Source organism: Oryx dammah, unplaced genomic scaffold (genome assembly GCF_014754425.2).
Source record: "Oryx dammah isolate SB20612 unplaced genomic scaffold, SCBI_Odam_1.1 HiC_scaffold_3, whole genome shotgun sequence".
NCBI lineage: Eukaryota > Metazoa > Chordata > Mammalia > Artiodactyla > Bovidae > Oryx > Oryx dammah.
In genome coordinates this window covers 112,391,671-112,412,343 of record NW_024070187.1, presented here as the reverse complement: position 1 = coordinate 112,412,343, position 20,673 = coordinate 112,391,671, and the positions used below count along the sequence as shown (strand labels likewise).

Here is a 20,673-nt window from a genome sequence, read left to right as displayed (position 1 = left end):
AAGAGTCAGACACGACTGAGCAACTGAACTGATTGAGTGACTGACTGATGTATTTTTCTATAAAATAAAATCCAAATTCGTGTTTCATCAGTGCGGAGAGATTTCTGGGCCCCTGGGCAGTGTGGTGCCTGGGGAAGGAGACCGTGAGAGCAGCCGTGAAGGCTGAGCAGGAGGTCTAGGGCTGCCTGGCTGGGGTCCTGGTGCATAGCGGAGGGGCAGGGCCTCCTGCTTGCTGGCCTGGTGCCCACAGTCCTCATAGGATGCGAGTGGGTGCTCAGGAATCTCAGGTGATGCGCTCAGTGAGGAGCAAGCATGTGGAAAGGGTGTTAAAGTGAGCCAACCCCTGCTTGCCCCAGGCACCTCAAGATGGGACAACCATGTCTCCAGTCCCCACTTTGTAAGTGAGACTCAGGAGCCGGGCATATGAGCACCCAGGCTCACTTCAACCCAAAGGCTGTCCCTCCTCTGGTCCAGAGGGTCCACAGTCCTCGGGCCGGTGTGAAGAGCTCAGGAAGTCCTGTTCTCCATGTGCCCTTCCCAACCCCGGGTCCGGAGGAGGTGGATGGAGACACCCGGCCACATTCCTCCACGAGGCGGCTGCAATCTCGGGCCCCAAGGCCTGACCCACATAGGTGGGGGTGCGGACTGCCCCTCTGAACCTGAGAGACAGCACCATGCAGGGGGATTACACCCTCCGACGGGAGCAGGTGACTCCAGTGGAGCCCCCTGCCCTTGGGCCCCCAACCTGTCCACCTCTGCGTGGGAGGGCCCCGTGGGAGCCATGAGCCAAGTGGAAAGAAGGCCAAAGGCGAGGCTGGCTGTGGAATCCTCCTTTTAATGAACCGGCTCCAGCTCGGAACGCCTGGGTGTGCCTGACATCTGATCTACTCGACTGATAACTCATTTAAAAACTAAGCAAGAATAATAAGAAGATTACGAGTGACACAGAAATGAAACAAATTCCTCCTGTGTAGGGCACTTTCAACCAACACTTTCATATCTAGGGTGGGCCAGCCCACACTCGGCCAAGTTTCCAGACCTGTCCCTGGCGGCTGTCTCAGGAGGCCGGCGGGCACTCGCATCACAGATGAAGACAGGAGGGGCCCTTACGTGGCTCTGCCGGCCAGGGCCAGGAGCGGAGCCAGCCAGGCGAGCCATTTGAAGGCCAGATGTAGGAAACAGAGCTTCTGTAGTTGCCCGGTCATTAAAGTCACTTCATCTCTGGCATTAAAAGGACAGAATGCCTGTGCCTCCCACAGGGGGACAAAAATCCCCCCAAGAGTCTCTCATTCTCCACTTCCCTGGTGGCTCAGACAGTAAAGAACCTGCCTGCTGTGTGGGAGACCTGGGTTCGATCCCTGGTCTGGGAAGATGTCCTGGAGAAGGGAATGGTTACCCACTCCAGTATTCTTGCCTGGAAATTTCCGTGGAGAAGAGGATACTGTCCATGGGGTCGCAAAGAGTTGGACACAACTGAGCAACTAGCACGAACAGGCATCAAAGGCTCTCTTTCTAGGAGGGGACCTACAGCAGAGGACATCAGAGTGGGGGCATGAGCCGTGGGGAAGGGGGCAGACGGGCTTCCAGGAAAGAGGTGGCCGAGTTGTGCTTTACTGAAGACTGAGCTGGGTTGTGAAAGCCGAGTGAGAGTTTATCCAGTGGGTGGGGGGAGAGGGATGAACGGTGCTCCAGGGAGAAGCGACCTGCACATATTGCAGAGAACCAGGGAACAACAGGGTGATGAGTCAGGCTGCGGAGGAGCCTGGAGGGCGGGGCTGCCCACCAGGCGTGCCCCGGGCTTTATAGCAGCGGCAGGGTGGCCCGGCGCCCAGTGGAGCTGGCCCCGTGACGGCTAGGCATGCTCTGCACGCTGCTGCTTCTGCCGGGCGTGCTGTGCACTGCCCTGGCCGGCTCCATCTCTGGCCCCAAGGAGTGTGCCAAGGGCCCAGCCGTGTGGTGTCGGGACCTGCAGGCGGCGACGAGATGCGGGGCGGTCCGGCACTGCCGCGTTGCGGTCTGGAGCCAGCCCACCACCAGCTCCCTGCCCTGTGACTTGTGCCTGGACGTGGCAGCCACTGCCAGCAACAGGCTGAACCCCGAGGCTGCCAAGACCGAGGTCCTGGCTGCGGTGATGAAGACCTGTGAGTGGCTTCCCAGCCAGGAGTCTTCGGTCAAATGCAAGGGGATGGTGGATGCCCACGACTCAGCCATCCTGAGCATGCTTGGCGGGGACCTGGGCAGTGCCCCAGGACAGGTGTGCATGGCTCTCACCCTCTGCCAGCCGCTGCAGAGGCACCCGGCCACCTCAGGGCCACTCTCCGAGGAGGACATATACGACGTGGTGGCCCCATTCGTGGCCAATGGCCTCCTCAGCTCCCGCCGTCAGCAGATTCCCGCAGGCACTGTGTGCCAGGACTGTGTCCGGCTGGTCACCCGGCTCCAGGGTGCCCTTGGGCCCGACCTGTCCAGCCTGGCACAGGTGACCACACGGGAACAGTGCGAGTCCCTGGGGCCGGGCCTGGCCTTCCTTTGCAAGAACTACATCCACCAGCTTTTTGCTCCTGCTGAGCAAACACTGAGGTTCATGCTGCCCAGCGAGATCTGTGGGAAGGAAGGCTTCTGTGAGGAGCGGCACGGACCTCCCCACTCGGCTCACGTGGCTGCCATGGACGGGGTCCCCGCCCTGGAGCTGGCATCTCCATGGAAGAAGAGCGAGGTGCAGATGCAGGGTCCCGTGGCCTGTGACGTGTGTCTGCAGGTGGTGCAGAGGCTGGACCACTGGCTGGAAAGCAGCAGCAGCAGGACCCTCATCAGCCAGGCCCTGGAGCGTGTGTGCTCCGTGCTGCCCCCTCCAGTGGTCCGGGAGTGCATCAAGCTGGTAGACACCTACATCCCCACCCTGGTGGACGTCCTGAGCAGACTCACCCCAGAAAAGACGTGCACGGTCATCCGACTGTGCAGGGGATGGAGGCGGGCCCGGGCTGTCCACGAGGGCCCCACGAACCCGCCCCCTGGCCTTCTGGACAAGGACAGTCTCTGCAGGGGGTGCCAGCGGCTGTTCGGTCTGTCCGTCCATAACCTGGAGCAGAAGAGCACCGAGCGCCGCGTCCTGCGGGCCTTCAAGCTCGCCTGCGGCATCCTGCCCCTGCCCTTCGTGATGCAGTGCGGCCGATTCGTGAGCGAGTACCAGCCCGTGCTCATGGAGACCCTCAGGGACATGATGGACCCCACCACCCTCTGCATGAAGTTGCGCGCTTGCCACGACCCCAGGGACACGCTGCTGGGCACCGACCAGTGCGTCCTGGGCCCAAGCTTCTGGTGCCAGAGCCGGGAGGCAGCCCAGATGTGCAACACGGTGGAGCACTGCCAGCGCCGCGTGTGGAAGGAGGCGCCCTCGCAAGCCGAGAGCGCGGGCGACCGCGGCTGCCCGAGCCAGGATGCGCCCCTCCTCGAGAGGCCCGCCTCTCCTTGATTCCCACAGGAGCCCTGCGAGGCGGGGGCTGCCCCCACGTCCCAAGTGAGAACTGAGACTCCCAGCGGGGAGGCTGGAAAGGACCTGTGCTCCGTCCTGACCCCAGGCCCGAGGCTGTGCCTTTGCCCGCACCACTAGTGGATTGGAACCGCCTGCTTCACTATCGCTGCCCGCCGCCCGCCCTGACTCTCCATCACTGCGCTGCCGCTGATGGTGGAGGGGTCTGGTATTGGCCTCTGGTGCCCCCGCTACACTTTGCCGATGGGGTGTAGACTGGGGTGAGCAGTGGCAGGGCAGAGGGCAGGTGGGGAGGGGCCGTGACAGCTGTTGGGGAGGGGCAGTAGGTCTTATTCCTCGGCCATCATCATCTGCTCAGGCCACAGCTGCTCAACCTTGGCGTGCTGGCGGTGGCCTCAATGGCATATATGACGTGTTGAGCGTCTCTCTGGGTTTTGACTAAATGCCCCGAGGGGTTCTTGGGCTCAGCGCAGTCCTTCTGATGCCCTCTGCCCCCTCCCACCACAGGAGCCTCTCCCTGCACCCCAGACTCTAGGCTGCAGGGAAACCTGTGCTGCGTTCCAGGTGAGGAGAGGAAAACATGCTGTAAAAGAGCCCAACGGGTCGCAGGATGGTGGGCAGATCCTCCACCTGTTGGAGCCTCAGTTTTCTAATCTGTAGAATAGGGCTGATAACACCTGTCTCATGCGGATGCTAAGACCGTTAGAGGAGATTTCCCTGAGCTTCTTCCTATGAAAGGACCAGCATCCACCCATCTGCTGGGGCCAGCAAGACCCAGCTCAGTGTCCCCAGCAGAATCTGGCAGTGCAGGTATTGAGTAAACCGCAAGCTTCCTTCCAGTGGGATTTGCTGTCTTCTCATTCTCCTGAGGCCCTGGCATGCGCTGCAGTAGCACCCCCTTCTTTCCAGCCTCGCCCAGGCATTCCTCTCCTCCAGGAAGCCTTCCTGAGGCTCTCAGCCCAGTGTAGGCGCCCTCTGTGGTTTCTCCTCATGCCCTATTGTCATCATCGCCCCCCTAGCACACAGTAGGTGCTGAAACATTAGTGGGTCACACACATGAGTGTTTCAGTGGAGGCCGGGCCTTTCAGATGAATCCCTCTGGAGGAAGAGAAGTGCCCAGGCCTGGGTTACAGGAGACCCGAGTGGGCGCTGTTTTCTGAGAAGCCACACCTGAGTGCTTGGGTAAGTGTCCTGGGCCCCAGCCATCACCCCAGGGAGACAGGTGCACCCAGACTGAGTTTCCAGCCTCCTCGGTGCTGGCGTCTGTACGCTGCGGCTGGGCCCACTGGTCAGCCCAGTCCACGGTGGCAAGGGCGCCAGCCCACGACCTGAAGGCCTGGATGTGGGCAGAGGAAGGCAGCCCTGGCCAGATTCCGCTACACAGACGCCTGTGATGGACGGACTTGCAGATTGTGGGACTGGGCACGGACCGAGTCTTTGGGAACAGCCCCGGGGGCTGTCAGTCTGCACGCGCCTGTCACCTCAATGGGACAGGGTGGGCTGTGGCCCCTCCTCTGGCCTGTCTGGGGGACACCTGCTCACAACAGTGAGACAGATCTCAGCTTCCTGGGATGTCACTGCTCACACACGAGCAGCCAGGAGGGAGTGAGCACCTTGTCTCACGGGTGCCCCATCCATGCAGAGCCGAGGTGCCCTCCCATCACCTCCCCCAGCCCAAAGCGACCTGCAGCAGGCGGTCAGCGAGGGGGCTCCACGTGCCCCTCCCCCAGGCCTGGGAACCACCTGCCCCCACCTGCCCACTTCAGACCTGTGGCTGCACATCAGCCCGGCCATGCACTGGGCAAGGTGGTCAACCAAGGACACTGACCACTGACCAACCCCTGAGGGCTTCCCACCTGCCCCGGGAGCTCTGCCTGGCTTCCCTCCTCACCCTCCACAACCGCCTTGAGGGAGGCACCGTTATCACAGCATTTCACAGAGGTTCAGTAATTGGCCCAAGGTCACACAGTTAGGACACAGTGAAACCAGGAGTCCAGCCCAGGAGAGAAGGGGCTCCAGGGCCTGTGTTCCTGACCCTCACCCCTGCTGGTGAAGTTCAAGGCCTGACTCCAGCGCTCCACGGCCTCTGCCTCAGTTTCCCATTCCTGAATGGATGCCCCACCCCCCGGGTCCTCAGTAGGACCAATGTATGAGAAGGGCCTGCTCAGCAGACACACGGTCAAGGAAGGGGCTCTGCAAGCCTCCTCCCCCACAGGCCCTGCTTTCTGCGCTTCCAGGCTGCCTCCTACACCGTGTCTCACTGTTTTCGTTTTGCATATCTTCCTCCTAAGACGTGCACTGAGGTTTCTCGGTCGGATATGGCTGATTTGTTTTCCCCGAGTGAGTGTCTTAACCACTGTCTGTTGCTGTTTCCTTATCATTTCCCACATCAAATTCCTTTTCGATTAGAAAGCTGGCGGGGTGGGGGGGGTGCTAAATTAGCTGATTGCAGCTGCTGAGGCCAAGAGAGCAAGCATGCAGGGGCGCCGGGACACCCGGCCCCAGGGAGCCCGCGAAGGTCTCCGCCGGGCAGCGGACAGAGGGCTTGGGAAGCACTTGCTTAGCTTGGGGGCCTGTGACTCCACCGTCATCCTCAGACCTCTCGGTGGGTGTGTCGCAGGCTTGTGTCTGCGTACACACTCGCTTCTGCACAGACGGTCTGCACAGAGCCAGAGTCTGCTGGGCCAACCCCAAATCTGGGGAGGGTAGAGGGGAGGACTAGGAGGAGGTCTGCCCTTCATGCTCCTTCCTCTGCCTTGATCTCTTTGTCTGGGAAATGGACCATTAACCCCCAAAACGAATCCCAACAGTGGAAGTGCTTCCCAAGCCAGCCCCCTGGATGGCTGCGACCAGTGCAATAGACGCCCCACCAGAGTCCTGCTTCCTCCAGGGGCCTGCCCCTCTCGGTCCTGCCATCTGCATCACAGCCTCCCAGGCCTCTGCGAGGGTCCCTCCCTCCTGCGGACTTCTGTCCCCCTGTCGCCTCCCTGCCAGCATCTGTGCTCACCCCACCTCGATCGGTTCAGTTCAGTTCAGTTCCGTTCAGTTGCCCGGTCATGCCCAACTCTTTGCGACCCCAGGGACTGCAGCACACCAGGCCTCCCTGTGCATCACCAGCTCCTGGAGCTCGCTCAACTCCTGTCCATCAAGTCGGTGGTGCCATCCAACCATCTCATGCTCTGTTGTCCCCTTCTCCTCCCGCCTTCAATCATTCCCAGCATCAGGGTCTTCCTCGATGGTCACCCTCGAAGGCAGCCCAGCCCCTGAACCATGGGCATGCTCCAGCTCCTGGACTGGAGCCCCACTCGGACACTCTGGGCCCGTCCCTCCCTCGCAGGAACTCAAGAGTGGCGGTGGGGGGTGGGCCGGGGGCAGGAGCAACCCTGAATTGAGTCAGCATCAGTTGTGTTTCATCCCCACCGGGTCCTAATGCTGCCGACGCACGCATGTTACAGACGCCCAGCCCAGCAGGCTCAAATCTCTGTGGCCCAGAGAGGGACTGCGTCTTGCCTGGGCCCTGTCGTGGGGATTCGGGCCCCCAAGCTTAGGCTTCAGCTGCATTTAGAGTCTGGCTTTGATGCAGCTAATGGCGTGAGAAACAGCTGCATCCGGTCCCTCCAAGGCCCCAGCTTACAGGAGGGTCTGCTCTTCCCTCCCCAGGAGGCCCCTAAGTACGGCTTCATGCCCCGCTGCACTGACAGTTATCCGTGACACTGCCCTGGAGGCTCAGCCTTAGGTCTGAGAGGCTCACCTCTGGACCGCTGCGATGCTCCAGACCCAGGCGCTAGTGCAGGGGCCCTGCTCGTGGCAGGTGGGGCCCATCATGCCAGGCCCAGCAGTGACCCCACGTCCCTGCCTCCTGCCACCAGGGGGACCTCCCTGTCTGGATGGTCCAGCTTCCAGGGACCAAGCCCACCACCCCCGGGAAGGCTGCTCTTGCCCCACTGATCTGAAACACCCCCAGGATCACCACATGCCACTGTCAGTGGGCCAGGCCCGATTCGGCGTGGTGGGACATTTCTGAGACAGTCAGGGAGTCTTGGGGGCAGAGCCGAGAGAACGCAGCCCGTGTGGAGGGGCACGTTTGAGCCTGGCTTCGCCACTCACTGCGGTGTGGCCTTGGGCAGGTTCCTTAGCAAGTCTGAACTTCAGTTGCCCTGTGTGTATGACATGGATAATAAAGGTGCCCCTCCCATGGCATCTGCTGGAGGACTGAGCGAGGTACCGCATTGGAGCCGGGCACACAGCTGGAGATGCCACCAGCCCCGGCATGAGCTAAATGTTCGCAAGTTCCTGCAGCTCGGAGAACCCGGGAACATGGGCCGAGACCCAGAGGAAGACCCAAGGGCCTGAGGCCACCAGGTCGGCCTGAGACAGTCTGTCGGTCAGATGTTCCGGGCATTCCCACTGTCCCACTGAGTCCAGTGCAAAGTGTGAGGTTGGCCAGGAGACGCTGCTGGACACGGGAGGAGTGGGCAGATGGGGAGAGAGGCAGAGGGGAGGGAGACACAGAGATCGAGAAGGGATCTTCCCATCTCTGTGACACACCCTGGTTTCTCTCCAGAAAAACTAGCACCTTCAATGCTCAAACAGCACGTGCTTGGTCCCTGAGCCCTGGCGGCCTCCAAAACCCAGCAGCAAAGGCCTGCTCAGCCCTCCTGTTCTCCTCCTCAGGCTCCGGGCCACCAGCCACCATGGGATCCCAGCATGCGCTCTCTGGCCATGGGAAAAGGCATCTCAGGAAGAGCAGGCTCGACCCGGGGCTCTCTGCCTGAGACAAACTGGGCCCTGACCCCCAGCAGTAGCCCTCAGCCGTCCTCCTGGGCCTGCAGCCCAACAAGTGAGATAGTTCCCGCCGAGGGGTCACGAGCGGGGTTGTCGGAAAACCACGGCACTTTTCCTTTCTGGTCCCCTGGGGAAAGTTACAGGGCTTCCCCCCAGGGGCCCTGGGCCACAGGCCTGACTCTCACGACCTGCCCGCTGCTCCTCTGCCCCTCTGTTCCCCTCTGTAATTGGAAGAGGCTGGACCAGATGGGGCCAGAGCACAGATACCCTGGGCCCGAGGGTCCTGGACAATGGCCGAAGCTAGGCCCCTTTAGGGCCCATTTCTCTAGAGATCAGAATGCCAGGCTGCCTGCAAGAGACCTCGAAATTCTTCCATGCTGACAGAGCAATAGCCTCATTTTAGAGTCCTCTCCTGGCCAAACCAAACATGCCTGAAGATGCGGCCTGGCCTGCTGGGCCCCTAGCACATGACCTCAGTAGGCTGGGAATCTCCTGCTGGAATTCAATGCCTGAGCCTGCGGACCAGTCTCGGAGGCTCAGAAGCCCAGCTGGTTCTGGTTCCTCAGGTAGCACCACACCCCAGTCCCCCCCAACCCCCGCTCCCCCAGGAGCCCCTCTGGGGTCAGGTTCCTGGTGCAGGGAGCCATTTGTCCAGGACAACGGGAGTGATGCAAAGGAAGGGAAAGCTCAACCCTGCCAGACCAGTTTCTCAGGTTCCCAGTCCCACGGGAGGGGCGAGATTATGAAACTGAGACAGCAGAAAGGGAGAGGGGGCCTTCCAGGGGCAGCTTACTCCGCTGGGCTGGGATGGGGTAGCGATGTGTGCTGCCCAAGGCCCCACCAGCCAGACCTGGAGGGCTCCAGATGGTCCTCCGTAGCCATCGCGGGCAGGGGTTGGGGCACTTGCAAAGGGCCGGTTGTAGGTGACGCTGGTTTAGCAGAACCTGGCACTCTGGGACGTGACCCACTGAAGCTAGCGGGAGGGGCCAGGGCAGCCCTGACTCCTCCGCACAGGGCTGCCTGTACCTGCACCTCTCCCTGCCCTCTGCCCCCAGCCCCAGGCTCCGGGGTTCAGCCCACGCAGCTGAGATCAGGGGCGGGGCTGAGTCTGTTCTGCCTTCCTGCTGGCCCCACCCCCCCAACACAGGCCAGCAAGCATCCTGCCAGGTGTGCCAGGGGGTGGCACCTGCCCCTCCAGAAGGCGGGGAGCACAGGGGTGTGGTCTGAGGCCACTTACGTCCCAACTATGGTGCTGGCTGTGGCGAGCCCTGGCTAGTGACCTTCCTGGGACAGGTGACAGCCACTTACCGGGTCTTGAGTGCAGCCCTCAGGGAAGACAAAGCGGATCCCTTGCCCTGCTTCTCCCGCTGAGGCCCTCCCACACCAGGAGAAGACATCACCCCCAGTGTGGGTGGGCTAAGGAGCTGCTGGGAGTCAGCCCTGCTGGGGGGCGGAACTGAAAGGGGGTACTGTTCACACAGACATGCTGGGTGACTTCAGGCAAGCTGCTGCCTCGTCTGGGGCCTTGTTTCCCCACCTAATTCAAAGGGCTGTGCAGATCCGGATTCCACAGCCAAGAGGCAGGACTCAGTGTCCACACCGGGCAGACAAAGGCGGCGAAGTCAAGAGAGGCGAAGGGACATCTTGGGGTGACATGGCTCTCAGCCAGGATCTCCCAGGCTACAGACAGAGCTCCCCACTCCATTCTGCCCTAGGCATTCCTGCTGACAGAGGATTTTCTAAAGACGGGGGTGCTTGTTTCCCCATTGTTCAGAAGAGGAGCCAAAGGCCGGGTCCAACCCCTTCCACCTCCTCCTCACAAACCGCTGACACCAGGGTTACTCGCCAGGGAGAGAGGGGCCAAGCTTCCTGGGGAGAGCCAGCGGCATCCCCCCAGCCAGCAGTGCATATAGACCTGCAGAGTCCTAGGAGGCTGGAGGGCTCCAGAACCTTCCTCAACCTTGGTGTGCTGGGGTCAACTCACACCAGCTCCATCAGGGCCATCAGCTCCAACAGCTCACATCTGCTCACAACAGCTCACACCAGCTTGCATCTGTTCACATCAGTTCACACCAGCTCGCACAAGCTCACATCAGCTCACACCAGCTCACACCGACTCCACCAGCTCACACTAGCTAGCATCAGCTCACACCAGCTAGCATCAGCTCACACCAGCTAGCATCAGCTCACACCAGCTTGCATCTGCTCATATCAGCTCACAAGAGCTCACATCAGCTCATACCAGCTCCACCAATTCATATCAGCTCACATCAGCCGCACTAGGACACCAATACCACCAGCTCCACCAGCTCACATCAGCTCACACCAGCTCACACTAGCTCGCATCAGCTCACACCGGCTCATATCAGCTCACACTAGTTCGCCCCAGCTCCGCTAGTTCACGCCAGCTCACACCCGTGAGCCAGAGTCAACTGAATACATCTCCTCCCATGCTATGTCCAGTGACTTCCTGCTGGAAGCTTAAAACTGGCCGTGATAAGAAACATCACGGACGTTGAAAGTGCTTCACATTAGAAGGGGTTTTGTTGGTCTGCTTTTTGTTTCCTGGACTGTGGTGGTGAAACACTCACTGAGACTCCCCCTAAAGCTCCAGAATTCAAGAACTGAAGGCAGCCTCATGCCCCTGAAATACCTGCCAGGCCTCTCCAGCCTTTCTGACTACCGACTCTGCCAAACGAAGGGGGAGGGTGGGCACTCTCCCTCCCCACTCTCTGGGAGGGTAGGGGCAGGTCTGCCTTGCCCTTACCCTCCCAGAGCCACTCACAGACCAGCCAAATAGAATGTCCAGTCTCTCTGCTTTCAACTCCGTGGGTGGACCTACTGTGTGCACCAGCTGCTGTTCTAGGCCCTGGGATACATTGTAAGCCATACAGCTGAGGCTTTTGCTGCCTGATGGGGGCAGATAGACAAGCCATCTATGAAAAAGTCATACCAACATTTGGAAATGGAAAGTTTATTAAAGTAATGTCATCACAAATAATGCATTGAAACCCTGAGAGATTATAACGCAGAATAAAGAGGCTGGAGGAATAGTATCTAATGGGAAGAACTACTTAAGAAAGTGTTGTCAGGGGCCCAGAGGAGGTGACACTCAGCTGACTTCTGGCTCACACCCAGGGAAGAGTTTCAGGAGAGGGATGAGCTGGGGCAAAGGCTGGGAGTGGGTGAGAGGGGTCGGGAGGCGGGCATGGCTGGAGTGAGTACCAGGGCTGCAGGAGAAGTGACCGGGAGGTGAGAGGCGCTCTCTGGGGAACCCCGTGGGGTGCAGCGAGGGGCTGCGTGGACCTCCAGGTGTGCTGAAAGCCGTGGGACGGTTATAAGCTGGGCAGTAACGAGTCCTTTTGCTGAGAGTCCACTGTGGTGCTGGGTGGACCTAAGCGGGCAGGAAAGGAGCCAAGAGACCCAAGTGTGGCTGGTGCAGACGTCCAGGTGATGGAGGTGCTGTGGGGATGGAGCGGGCAGGGGTCCAGGTTCGGGACAGACCCTGGAGGAGGAACCACAGGGCCCGCTGCTGGATCAGACGGGGAAGAGATTAAGGAGGGTGTGAGTTTTAGAATAGCGTGCAGAGATCCTGGTCCTAACACATCCTCGTCCTGACACGCACGGGCCTGGGGCAGGGGCACCGATGGGGGCCGGGGATTTCCATACTCAGCTCCCCACCCAGCTCTGTCCTGCACTGCAAGGGGCCTCCTGCACCTCTGTGGACTGCGGCCTGCACATCCCCTCCACAGCCTCCCCAGCCTCCCCCGCACCGTCCATTCCTCGGGAGAGCTGGGGAGGGGCCAGCCCCCATCCCAGGGTTTGCACACTTCGGCAGCAGGATATCCCTCGTCCCGTGAGACCCTTGTCCCGTGAGAGGGCGTGGCCCCAAGGAGGCCCAGAGCAGGGTGCTCTGAGATGAAAGGGGCTCAGCTGCCAGGTCTAGAGGGGGGACTAGAGGTGCCACAGTCCACGGAGGTGAGGGGCCAGGAGCAGGTTGGGGAGCGGGAGGCAGCGGAGTTCGGTTCAGACATGTTGACCCAAGGTCACGTGTCCGATCAACCTGCAGAGTTTGGTGGCCCCGGTCTGCACCATGAGGGGTGCAGCAGGAAGATGCTGGAAGGCGGCATCAGCCAGGCTGGAATCTCCCCACCTCATCCTTCGTTTCACAAGGGAGGGGTCAGGGGTCAGCAAGGGCAGTGAGTAGCCGAAGGCCACACCGAGGGGGCGAGTAGGCCTTGGTCCACCCCTCCGCCGCTGGCCGCCCTTCCCTGCAGGCCCGCCCTACTCTCTGAGTGTCCTTCTCAGAGCAGCAAGGGCCTCAGGACATGATCTAAGCTTCACAAGGACCCAGGGGACCGGAGGAGGACAGTGTGGAGACAGGCGGGCAGGGGGGCCTCGGCAGGGTCCAGGGAGAGATGAGGGGGGCAGGGATGGTGGGGGAGGACATGAGAGATGGTAACAGAGCCTCGAGGGCTGCGACTGTGGCATAGTCACCCCACTGGCCCCAGTGCTGGGGGGCACACACTGGGGCTTTGGAGACCCCGTTCAGTGCACAGAGGGACTCAGGCCTGATCCAGCAACGCTGGCCAAGCAACAGCGCTGCTCAAACAACGAGGACGTAACAGCCACTGTCTCCCATGAACCAGGCACAGGGTTACACGTTTCCCACCCGTTACCTCACTGCACCCATTTTACAGATGGGCTAAGCTGGGCTCAGAGAGGCGAGGTGACTTCCCAAGGCCACACAGCCAATAAGACAGGAGGAACTCATCTCTGGCCTGGAAGCCTGGGCTTTCACACCTCTTGTGCAGGCTCTGCCAGAGGGAGAAAGCCGTGGAGGAGCTGCAATAACAGGTATCTCTCCGGAAACGCGTGGCACGGTGGTGCAGGGTGCGGGCTCTCCCTCTGACAGAGCCCAGACCCTCTGGGTGCCTGCAGGGGACACAGGCAGAATTTCAGCTGCGAATACCGTGCAGACCAGGGGCGGAGCAGAGCAGTGGCTGCCTCCCCCTGGAATGGAAGCCCCAGCAGGGCAAAGGCCAAGTCTCTCCTTCAACTCTGAGTCTAGGAGAGCACCTGGAGGGGTGAGCACCCCGGAAAACTAGCTGAGGGACGGAGGGAAGGAGTGTGGAGGGGAAGGAGGGGTGACGTGTCTTAGGTTGGGCGTGGCTTCAGGCTGATGGCACCCAGTAGGTGCTTCGGAATCAGGTCTGACTGTGTGAAACCAGTCTGGAAACTCCACGGGCTTATTTCTGCTCGTCCCAGTGTTGGCCGCTGAAACATGAGCCGCTTCCTGAGGCCATTATAAATGACAGAGTTGGGACATCCAGAGTTAGGGTGCCCATGATTCTCCCCGATACAATCAACATTAGGTTTTTACCCCAAAAAAGAGTAGCCTTACTAGCAACATAGAAACAGCCGGCATCTTAGACACTGTGCTGAGCAAACTCTGCCTGGAGAATCGATCACTGATGCCAGGGGCTCCCTTTCTTAGACGAGGAAGCCAGGGCTCAGAGGGAGGGACTGACTGTCCCCGGAACCTGCTGCTAACGGCAGAGCTGGCCAAGCCCCTTGATGCCACTCGGCCGCCCGCACATTCCCTGGACGCTGCTCGGCCCGTAAACGGGTTTATGGCTCTATCCTTCAAAACACACTCAAGCGAGGTTTATTACATAATAGAAAACAAAGGTAGTTTGGTAATCTGTTTCCCACTCAGGGAGTTTTATTAAAATGCAATAAATCTCCAGGACAGAGCGTGGCTTTACAGCAAAGGGCAGAGATGTAGGCCTGCTTTTCTGCGGGGACAGGGTCTGGGTGAGGGGGTGCGGAGTGAGCGTGGGAGGTGGGGGTGAAAAGAATGCAGCAGTCTGGCCCCACCCACCGCAGGTTCAGCCCCTCCCAGGAGCCACGAGGAACAGGACTTTCCACTCAGCTGGGCCCTGGAGGGCAAGGGGAACAAGAGGCTTTGTGATGCCAATACTTCGTCAAACACCACTTCCCCTCAGTGTCTGCTGAACCATGCCTTCTACACCCTGCAGCCTCACTGTCCACTCTGAATGCTGTAGCCGTGTTCCTGTTCTAATCCACAAGCCCCACCCCCTGGAGGATACAGTTCAATGCTCTTGGGCTGGCCTACAAGACTGGCCTTGGTCCAACTCCCCCTGGGGCCTCGCCAGCGTGCCCTCCCACCCTCCTCTGCCCACCTCACATTTTTGCCGCTCCAAATGTCTTAGGGTTCCTCCCACACCAGGCTGGTAGGCGCCTCTGTGATTTTGCACATACTGTTGTCTCTGTCTAGAATGCCTTTTCCTCTGCCTGACTACCTGGAAAACTCCTATTCATTCTTCAAAACCCTATCCGGACATTACCTCCTCCGAATTGTCCAGTCACTCTCTCCCATGAGTTCCTTAACAGTAGACAGAATTTGGTCCCTCCTTCAGTCCCTTCCTCTCTGACAAGGTTGGTGTCTCATTCATGGCCAATCCTAAGGCTTGAGGCTCAAGAAAATTCTATAGGGTTTAATTATCTGAAAACGGTCTTACTGTCTCATGTTCAATCTTGGTGCTCCAGCCAGGTCCTCAACTGATCAGAAACACAGACAAGCTCTAGATGCCTTCATGCCCTGTGTGGTCAGCAGAATAAGGAACCCCCGAGCATGTCCACCTCCTAAAGCCCAGAGCTCCTGCATGTATCACCTTAGAGGCAGAGGGACTTCGATGTGGTTACGCTCAGAACTTTGAGATGGAGAGGTTATCTTGAATTATGCGCATGAACCTCACTGAATCACATGGGTTGTTAAAAGGGAGACCCTTTCCAAGCTATGGGTAGAAAAGGAGGGGAACAGATGAGTCGGAGGAGGCAACACTGGTGGCTTGAAGATGGAGGAAGGGGCAACGAGCCAAGGAAGGCAGCCACCTCTAGAAACCAGGAAAGGCCAGAAAAAAAAAAAAAAAAAACCTTTCTCTAAAGTCTCAGGAAAGGAAGTGAGCCCTATTCACACCTTCGTGTTAGCCAGGGAGACCCATGTCAGCCTTCCGCCCTCCAGAACTGTGCTGTAATAAATCTGTGTTGGTTTTGAGCCGCGAATTTTGTGGTCATTGGTTACGGCAGCAAGAGAAAGCCAGGGCACCCAGGGCACCAGCCTGGCTGTTTACACGGGTTCTCCCAGTCCCTGGGCACCGCCAGCCTCTGCTCCATTGCCACCTACCTTTTAAAGATGTTTTTTAATGCAGACTGTTTTTTTTTTTAAGTCTTCATTGAATTTGTTACAATATTGTTTCTGTTTTATGCTTTGGTTTTTTGGCCACAAGTCATGTGAGATCTTAGCTCCCCAATTAGGGATTAAACCCGCACCCTCGACATTGGAAAGTGAAGTCTTAACCCCTGGACTGCCAGAGCAGTCCCTGGCCCACTCCCTTGACTGCCTTCCCCCATTTCACTTGCCATTTTCTGCCTAGTGAACCGCTATTTATCCTTCAGAACCCGTTTTCCAGGTCCCTTTGCTGGGACCTTGTGCTCTGGGGCCTGCCGGAGCACCACATGCCCTGAGGCTCAGCCGCGCCTCCCCCCCCCCCCACACACACGCAGAAGGGCGCCGTCTGGGGTTCCTTGCTCGCCCGCCAGCTGGCCAGATCGTGGGCGGCAAGTGCCAGTGCTTGGTTGATTCTGAATGTTTGGTGCCAAAGCGGCGCCTGACACATTGTAGCATCTCAGAAAGCAAGTTGCAAGTGACCTGACCGGGGCTTGGGGTGGTCAGAGTCAGAGGCCTCCATCTATTCGTGGAATTTGTTGAACATAAGGAGGCCCCCACCTTGCTGCTGAAGCTTTACTTTAGCTAGAAGTACATTCGCGCCAGCAAAGGAGGCATATTTATCTTATTTTTGTGTACCTAAACAGCTCTTTCATTTCTCTGCCCCCCAGTACAATCAGTTACAGCCTCAGAGACAAACCCTCCGTACACTCAAGTACATGGCAGAATCCTGATACCCTGTAATCCAACAGATAGGAAAGAAAGTCCCTGATTAAAATACATCCTAAGAAAATAATCAGAAACGTGGAATAACGTACATACGAGGCCAAGAACACAGCTTGCTCTACATCTTTAGGTTAGCGAAAACTGAAATGGACGCAGATGTCTAAAAATGAGGATTTGGCTAAATAAGTAATATCTCCTTCATCTGAGGCTACATTACACGGCCGCTAAAAACAGTGGTTTTGAGAATATGTGGGAGCATAGGAAAATGTTTAATACTGGGATTCAAAGTTTATAAAATGTGTATACGTTTGCATCTTAAAAAGACTGGTGAGAATTTTCATCTCAAACATTAACATTTGTTATCTCCTAAGGTGGCTTAACACAAGGGATTGTTTTTATGGTTCGTTGATGCCATAGTTTCTAAAATTTCTGTGATGAACATGTGTTATCGCTTTTAAAAATAAGATATTTTTTAAGAAGAAGCTTCTGGAGAGGAATTTAGCAACATCCTTATCAGTACTATCTTTAATATGTTACTAAACCTTTATAAGGTTGAATGGCATCAGACAGCACCCCGTTATAAGGAAACGTGAGGTGGTTACCACTGAGTCCAGGAGCGGTGTTTTGTGGGTCTCAATCCAGCTCAGGAAACCCCTGATACTGAGATGACGGGAAACTCAGATCCCAAGAAGAGATGAGGAGGGATTCTGGGGAGGGTCTGCAAGGGCCCAGAGGAGGGGCCTGACCCAGCCAGGGTTGGGGCTGGGGTGAGGGACTTGGGAAAGGGGAGGGACCTCTGGGCACAGAAGGGTGGGGGGACAGGAGGCTGCTGCTGAGACCTGGGTGTGGGGAGCTTGTGCCAAGGCCTGTGGGGAGGTACCCCGCTGGATGGACAAAGGTGGGGTCAGGGGGAGAACTCTAGAAGAGTCCGCGGTGTCAGGGGCCCCCACGAGATGGTTCTTGTGTAGGTGCCGGCTGCAGCATCAGAGCACCCACTCAGCACTCACAGGCTGGCCCTCCCCGCGGGGCATCTGTCTCCTGTCTCTCAAAAAAGCATCTGAGATGTTTGTGTGGGCTGGGCAGCCGCGCTGTGGGCTCACCGAGTTTCAGGGTCGCCTGTGTGGGCCGGGCTGTCATCGGCGCTGTGAGGGAAGCCAGGTGCCCCGGGCAGCCGTCGGAAAGCTAAATTCGGAGCCCACACCTAGCTCGTTCAGGGTCGTCCTGCAGAACCCGAGAACCCGTCTGCTTTCCGCTCTGGTCTGCTCTTTCCCTGAGAAGTCTTCTGGAGCCCGAGGAAGGCCTACAGCAGCGGGGTCAGAGGAGCAGGACGCGGGAAAGAGAGAGAGAAAACCACTGCAGGCACGCGCCTGCGTCAGCGCCTCCCTCGATCCCTATCGGGTCTGCGTCTTGTTTAAATCAAACTCAGGTCTCCATGGTGATGTTAAGCAAACACACAGAGAGAGGCTGTTGGGGGGAGGAAGTCACAGCCGGTGGAAAGGCAGCCGGACGCGTCAGGGGAAGAGACGGAGGAAGCCCCCCCCACACCTCCCAGGCGCCACGCGTTGCACACGCAGGAGCTGTTGTCATCCTCACGTCCAAACCGCGAGGTCTACGCCGCCAGACTCAAGGTACAGACAAGGCCCGGGGTGGGGGTGGGAGGGCGCCACAAAGCAGGGAAGGTGCAGAGACAGATGGAATCCGGATCTCTCTGGGGGCACCGAGCACCCGGCCTGGAACGCCTGCAGTCAGCCACACAGCAGCCCGTCACCGTCTAAGACTTTCTCTCTAAAATCAGGCCCGCTCTTCCCGCCCACAAAGAGCAAGGCTTGCCACCTGTTTAACGATCCCTGCGGACACTCAGCACATCCGCCTGTAAGGACGCTAACAGCACAGCAGCGCTTTGTCTGCCTGGACATTCAAGGCCCCGAAGACACAGGCTTCGATGCCGGGGACTGCCCGTGGGCTTCCGAAACTCTCTGCACTCGGCCTGGCTCTGCCCACCTCACCCTCAGGACGGTCCAGCTGGGAGGACGTCCCCGTCCCCAGCCAGCATCTGTCTCCGCAGGAAAGGACCCGGACGCTCGTTTACGTTACTACGTATGGAGAGGTTATCGTCCGGCTTGATGGCTCAGATCCCCTAAACTCTGCATCCTCAACACATAACCCCTAAATTCTCTATATTAAAAAATGGAGAGAGAGAGGGGTATCCTGGGAACATAGAACCCAACCTGGTTCGAAACGGAATGGCATCAACACCCAGTAGCGCTGCAAGGAGGCAGATGCGTCTGGAAACCTCAAAGGCGGCTCATCTGGAAAAGAAGGCCTGTACAGTCGCTTCCCAAAGCTTGCTCCCTGGAAAACCAACCCCAGGAAATGCTCAGAGGAGCCAGAGCAAAATAAGACTTAAACTGCATAAAACATTTAAACAAGTAAAATTAATTGAAGCAAGTAAAAATTAAAATAAAATTTTAAATTAAACAGTTTTTTAAAAATGAAAGCTCATGGAATCAGATGGGATTGGAGAAGCGCCACATGACCTTCTCCTGGAGACGTACGGTGCCCAGTGCTATGTTAGAGACTGATGTGTTCTCCTGCAAAGAAGCCTGATTTGTTTTCTTCCATCTAAGTATGTTTGCCTAGCTTATGACCACACAACATATATTTTCTGGAAGCATCGATGAGCACCTGTTGTACTTTTGAGTGTCATTGAGCAAACAAGTCCCTTCATTCCCCTCCCCTCCCCGACTGGTGCTGGGTTTGACTTGCATTGGCCAATGGAATTTAGCAAATGTGAGTGAACAGAAGCCTTAAGTGTGCTTATAGGGGCACTTGCCTCTCTCGCTCCCCTGTTTGTGCATGGGAAGAAGGGGTCCTGATGGCCTCTGGCCGGTCAGCTGGGGTCCCACACTTGTGGACCAGAGCCGAGCCTGCCAACCTCAGCTCAGGGGGAGCAGTCCAGCCACCCCAGCCTACAGCAAACAAACCAGTCACCCCAGGGCGTGAGAAGGAGCCTGCTGTTGCCACCGAGTTTGGGGTGACTTGTTACAGCATCACTGTCACTGTAGCTGAGGAATACACCAGCCTACAGAGACACTCTTCTAAGAGTGGCACTTCTAAGAATCGCATATTTTGAAATATGACTTAGAAGAACGCTCTTGGGAGGACACATTCTTGGAGAGTGTTGGGAAAGAATAAATGACAATCGTAGGAGCTCAGGACACAGTTAGAGGATACCCATCTTAACATTCAGGGTCAGGAAAGGACTTGGGCTACTTGCAGCAGAGAGGCAGGGTTGGAGAAGGAATTTAGCAATAGAAAAAGGATGGGCACAAAATACAACAGCTAAATCCCAGAGGAGGGGCCTCAAACAGTCAAGAAGATACTATACAAGAAAGTATGTTTGATTCCACGAAAAATCACGCAATTGCAAGACAGGATAACACTCAACTATGCCCTAACGTCCACTTGAATGCAGACATACACAGTCTGATGACTCCAGAGGTGCGGGGCAGGAGTCGCCCTGCAGACAGGCTAGCAGAGGAAAGAGGAAGGTGGAGACACTCCGCAGCCCTGACGGGGACAGTGGAGCCTGGGGATGGAAACCCTCGCACTCCACAGCAGGGGAAGGCGTGGCTCAGCCAGCCAACAGGGCTTACAGGGCTGCAGGGATGAAGGATCAAAACTGAGGCGCAGGCGTCAGTCACGGTTCTGAAGGCAGCACGATGCCATCCGCGCTAATTTGTAAATCACACTAAACCCTAGGACATATTGATTGTGGATAGACACATACGTGTGTACTTAAAACAGGACACCCCCATGGGGGTGACTTCTGGGGTCGGGGATGGCGGGCGTGGGGGAGGTGGAAGGAAGGAGGGGAGAGTTGGGCTGGATCCGAACCTGGGAGACTGTGTTTATTTAAAAGACGGAGAGCCCAGGAAGAGAAAACTCAACATCTATTACAGATGGGGAGCCCGTGTTGGGCTAGACTGCAGTCTGCGGCAGTAACAGCTGAAGCCCCACACTTCAGTGGCTTAAGCCGCATTATTCCTGGTCACGGACCACTGGTCCAGATAAACGACGTGACCCCACAATAACCACACGGGAGGCCGGGGAAGGGAGAAAGGCTTGGATTATTTAGTGACCACGGGGTTGTCTCTGGCACGTGGGTACTCAGGCAGCTGGCACACCACATTCCACACCCACTGTCTCCATTCAAGATTTCAGGATTACAGTGAAGACGGAGGAAGAGAATCACCCTCCTCCTCCCCCTACCTGGTGCAAAGAGCTGACTCATTGGAAAAGACCTTGATGCTAGAAAGATTGACGGCAGGAGGAGAAGGGGGCAACAGAGGACAAGAGGGATGGACAGCATTGCCAACTCAATGGCCACGAGTTTGAGAAAACTCAGAGAGATAGTGGA

The 20,673-nt window shown here is 57.7% G+C and overlaps 2 protein-coding genes across 2 annotated transcripts in view; one reads left to right on the top strand and one right to left on the bottom strand.

Moving 5' to 3' along the window:
* SORCS2 (sortilin related VPS10 domain containing receptor 2) overlaps positions 1-20,673 on the bottom strand; it is a gene marked incomplete at its 5' end in the record, with an annotated part of 492,994 nt that overhangs the window by 287,166 nt on the left and 185,155 nt on the right. The gene's annotated exons all lie outside the window — the stretch shown is intronic.
* On the top strand, positions 1,852-5,851 carry PSAPL1 (prosaposin like 1). Its single transcript, XM_040237600.1, has one exon. It carries the CDS (start codon positions 1,859-1,861, stop codon positions 3,470-3,472), a length of 1,614 nt encoding a protein of 537 aa, XP_040093534.1. The 5' UTR covers positions 1,852-1,858; the 3' UTR covers positions 3,473-5,851.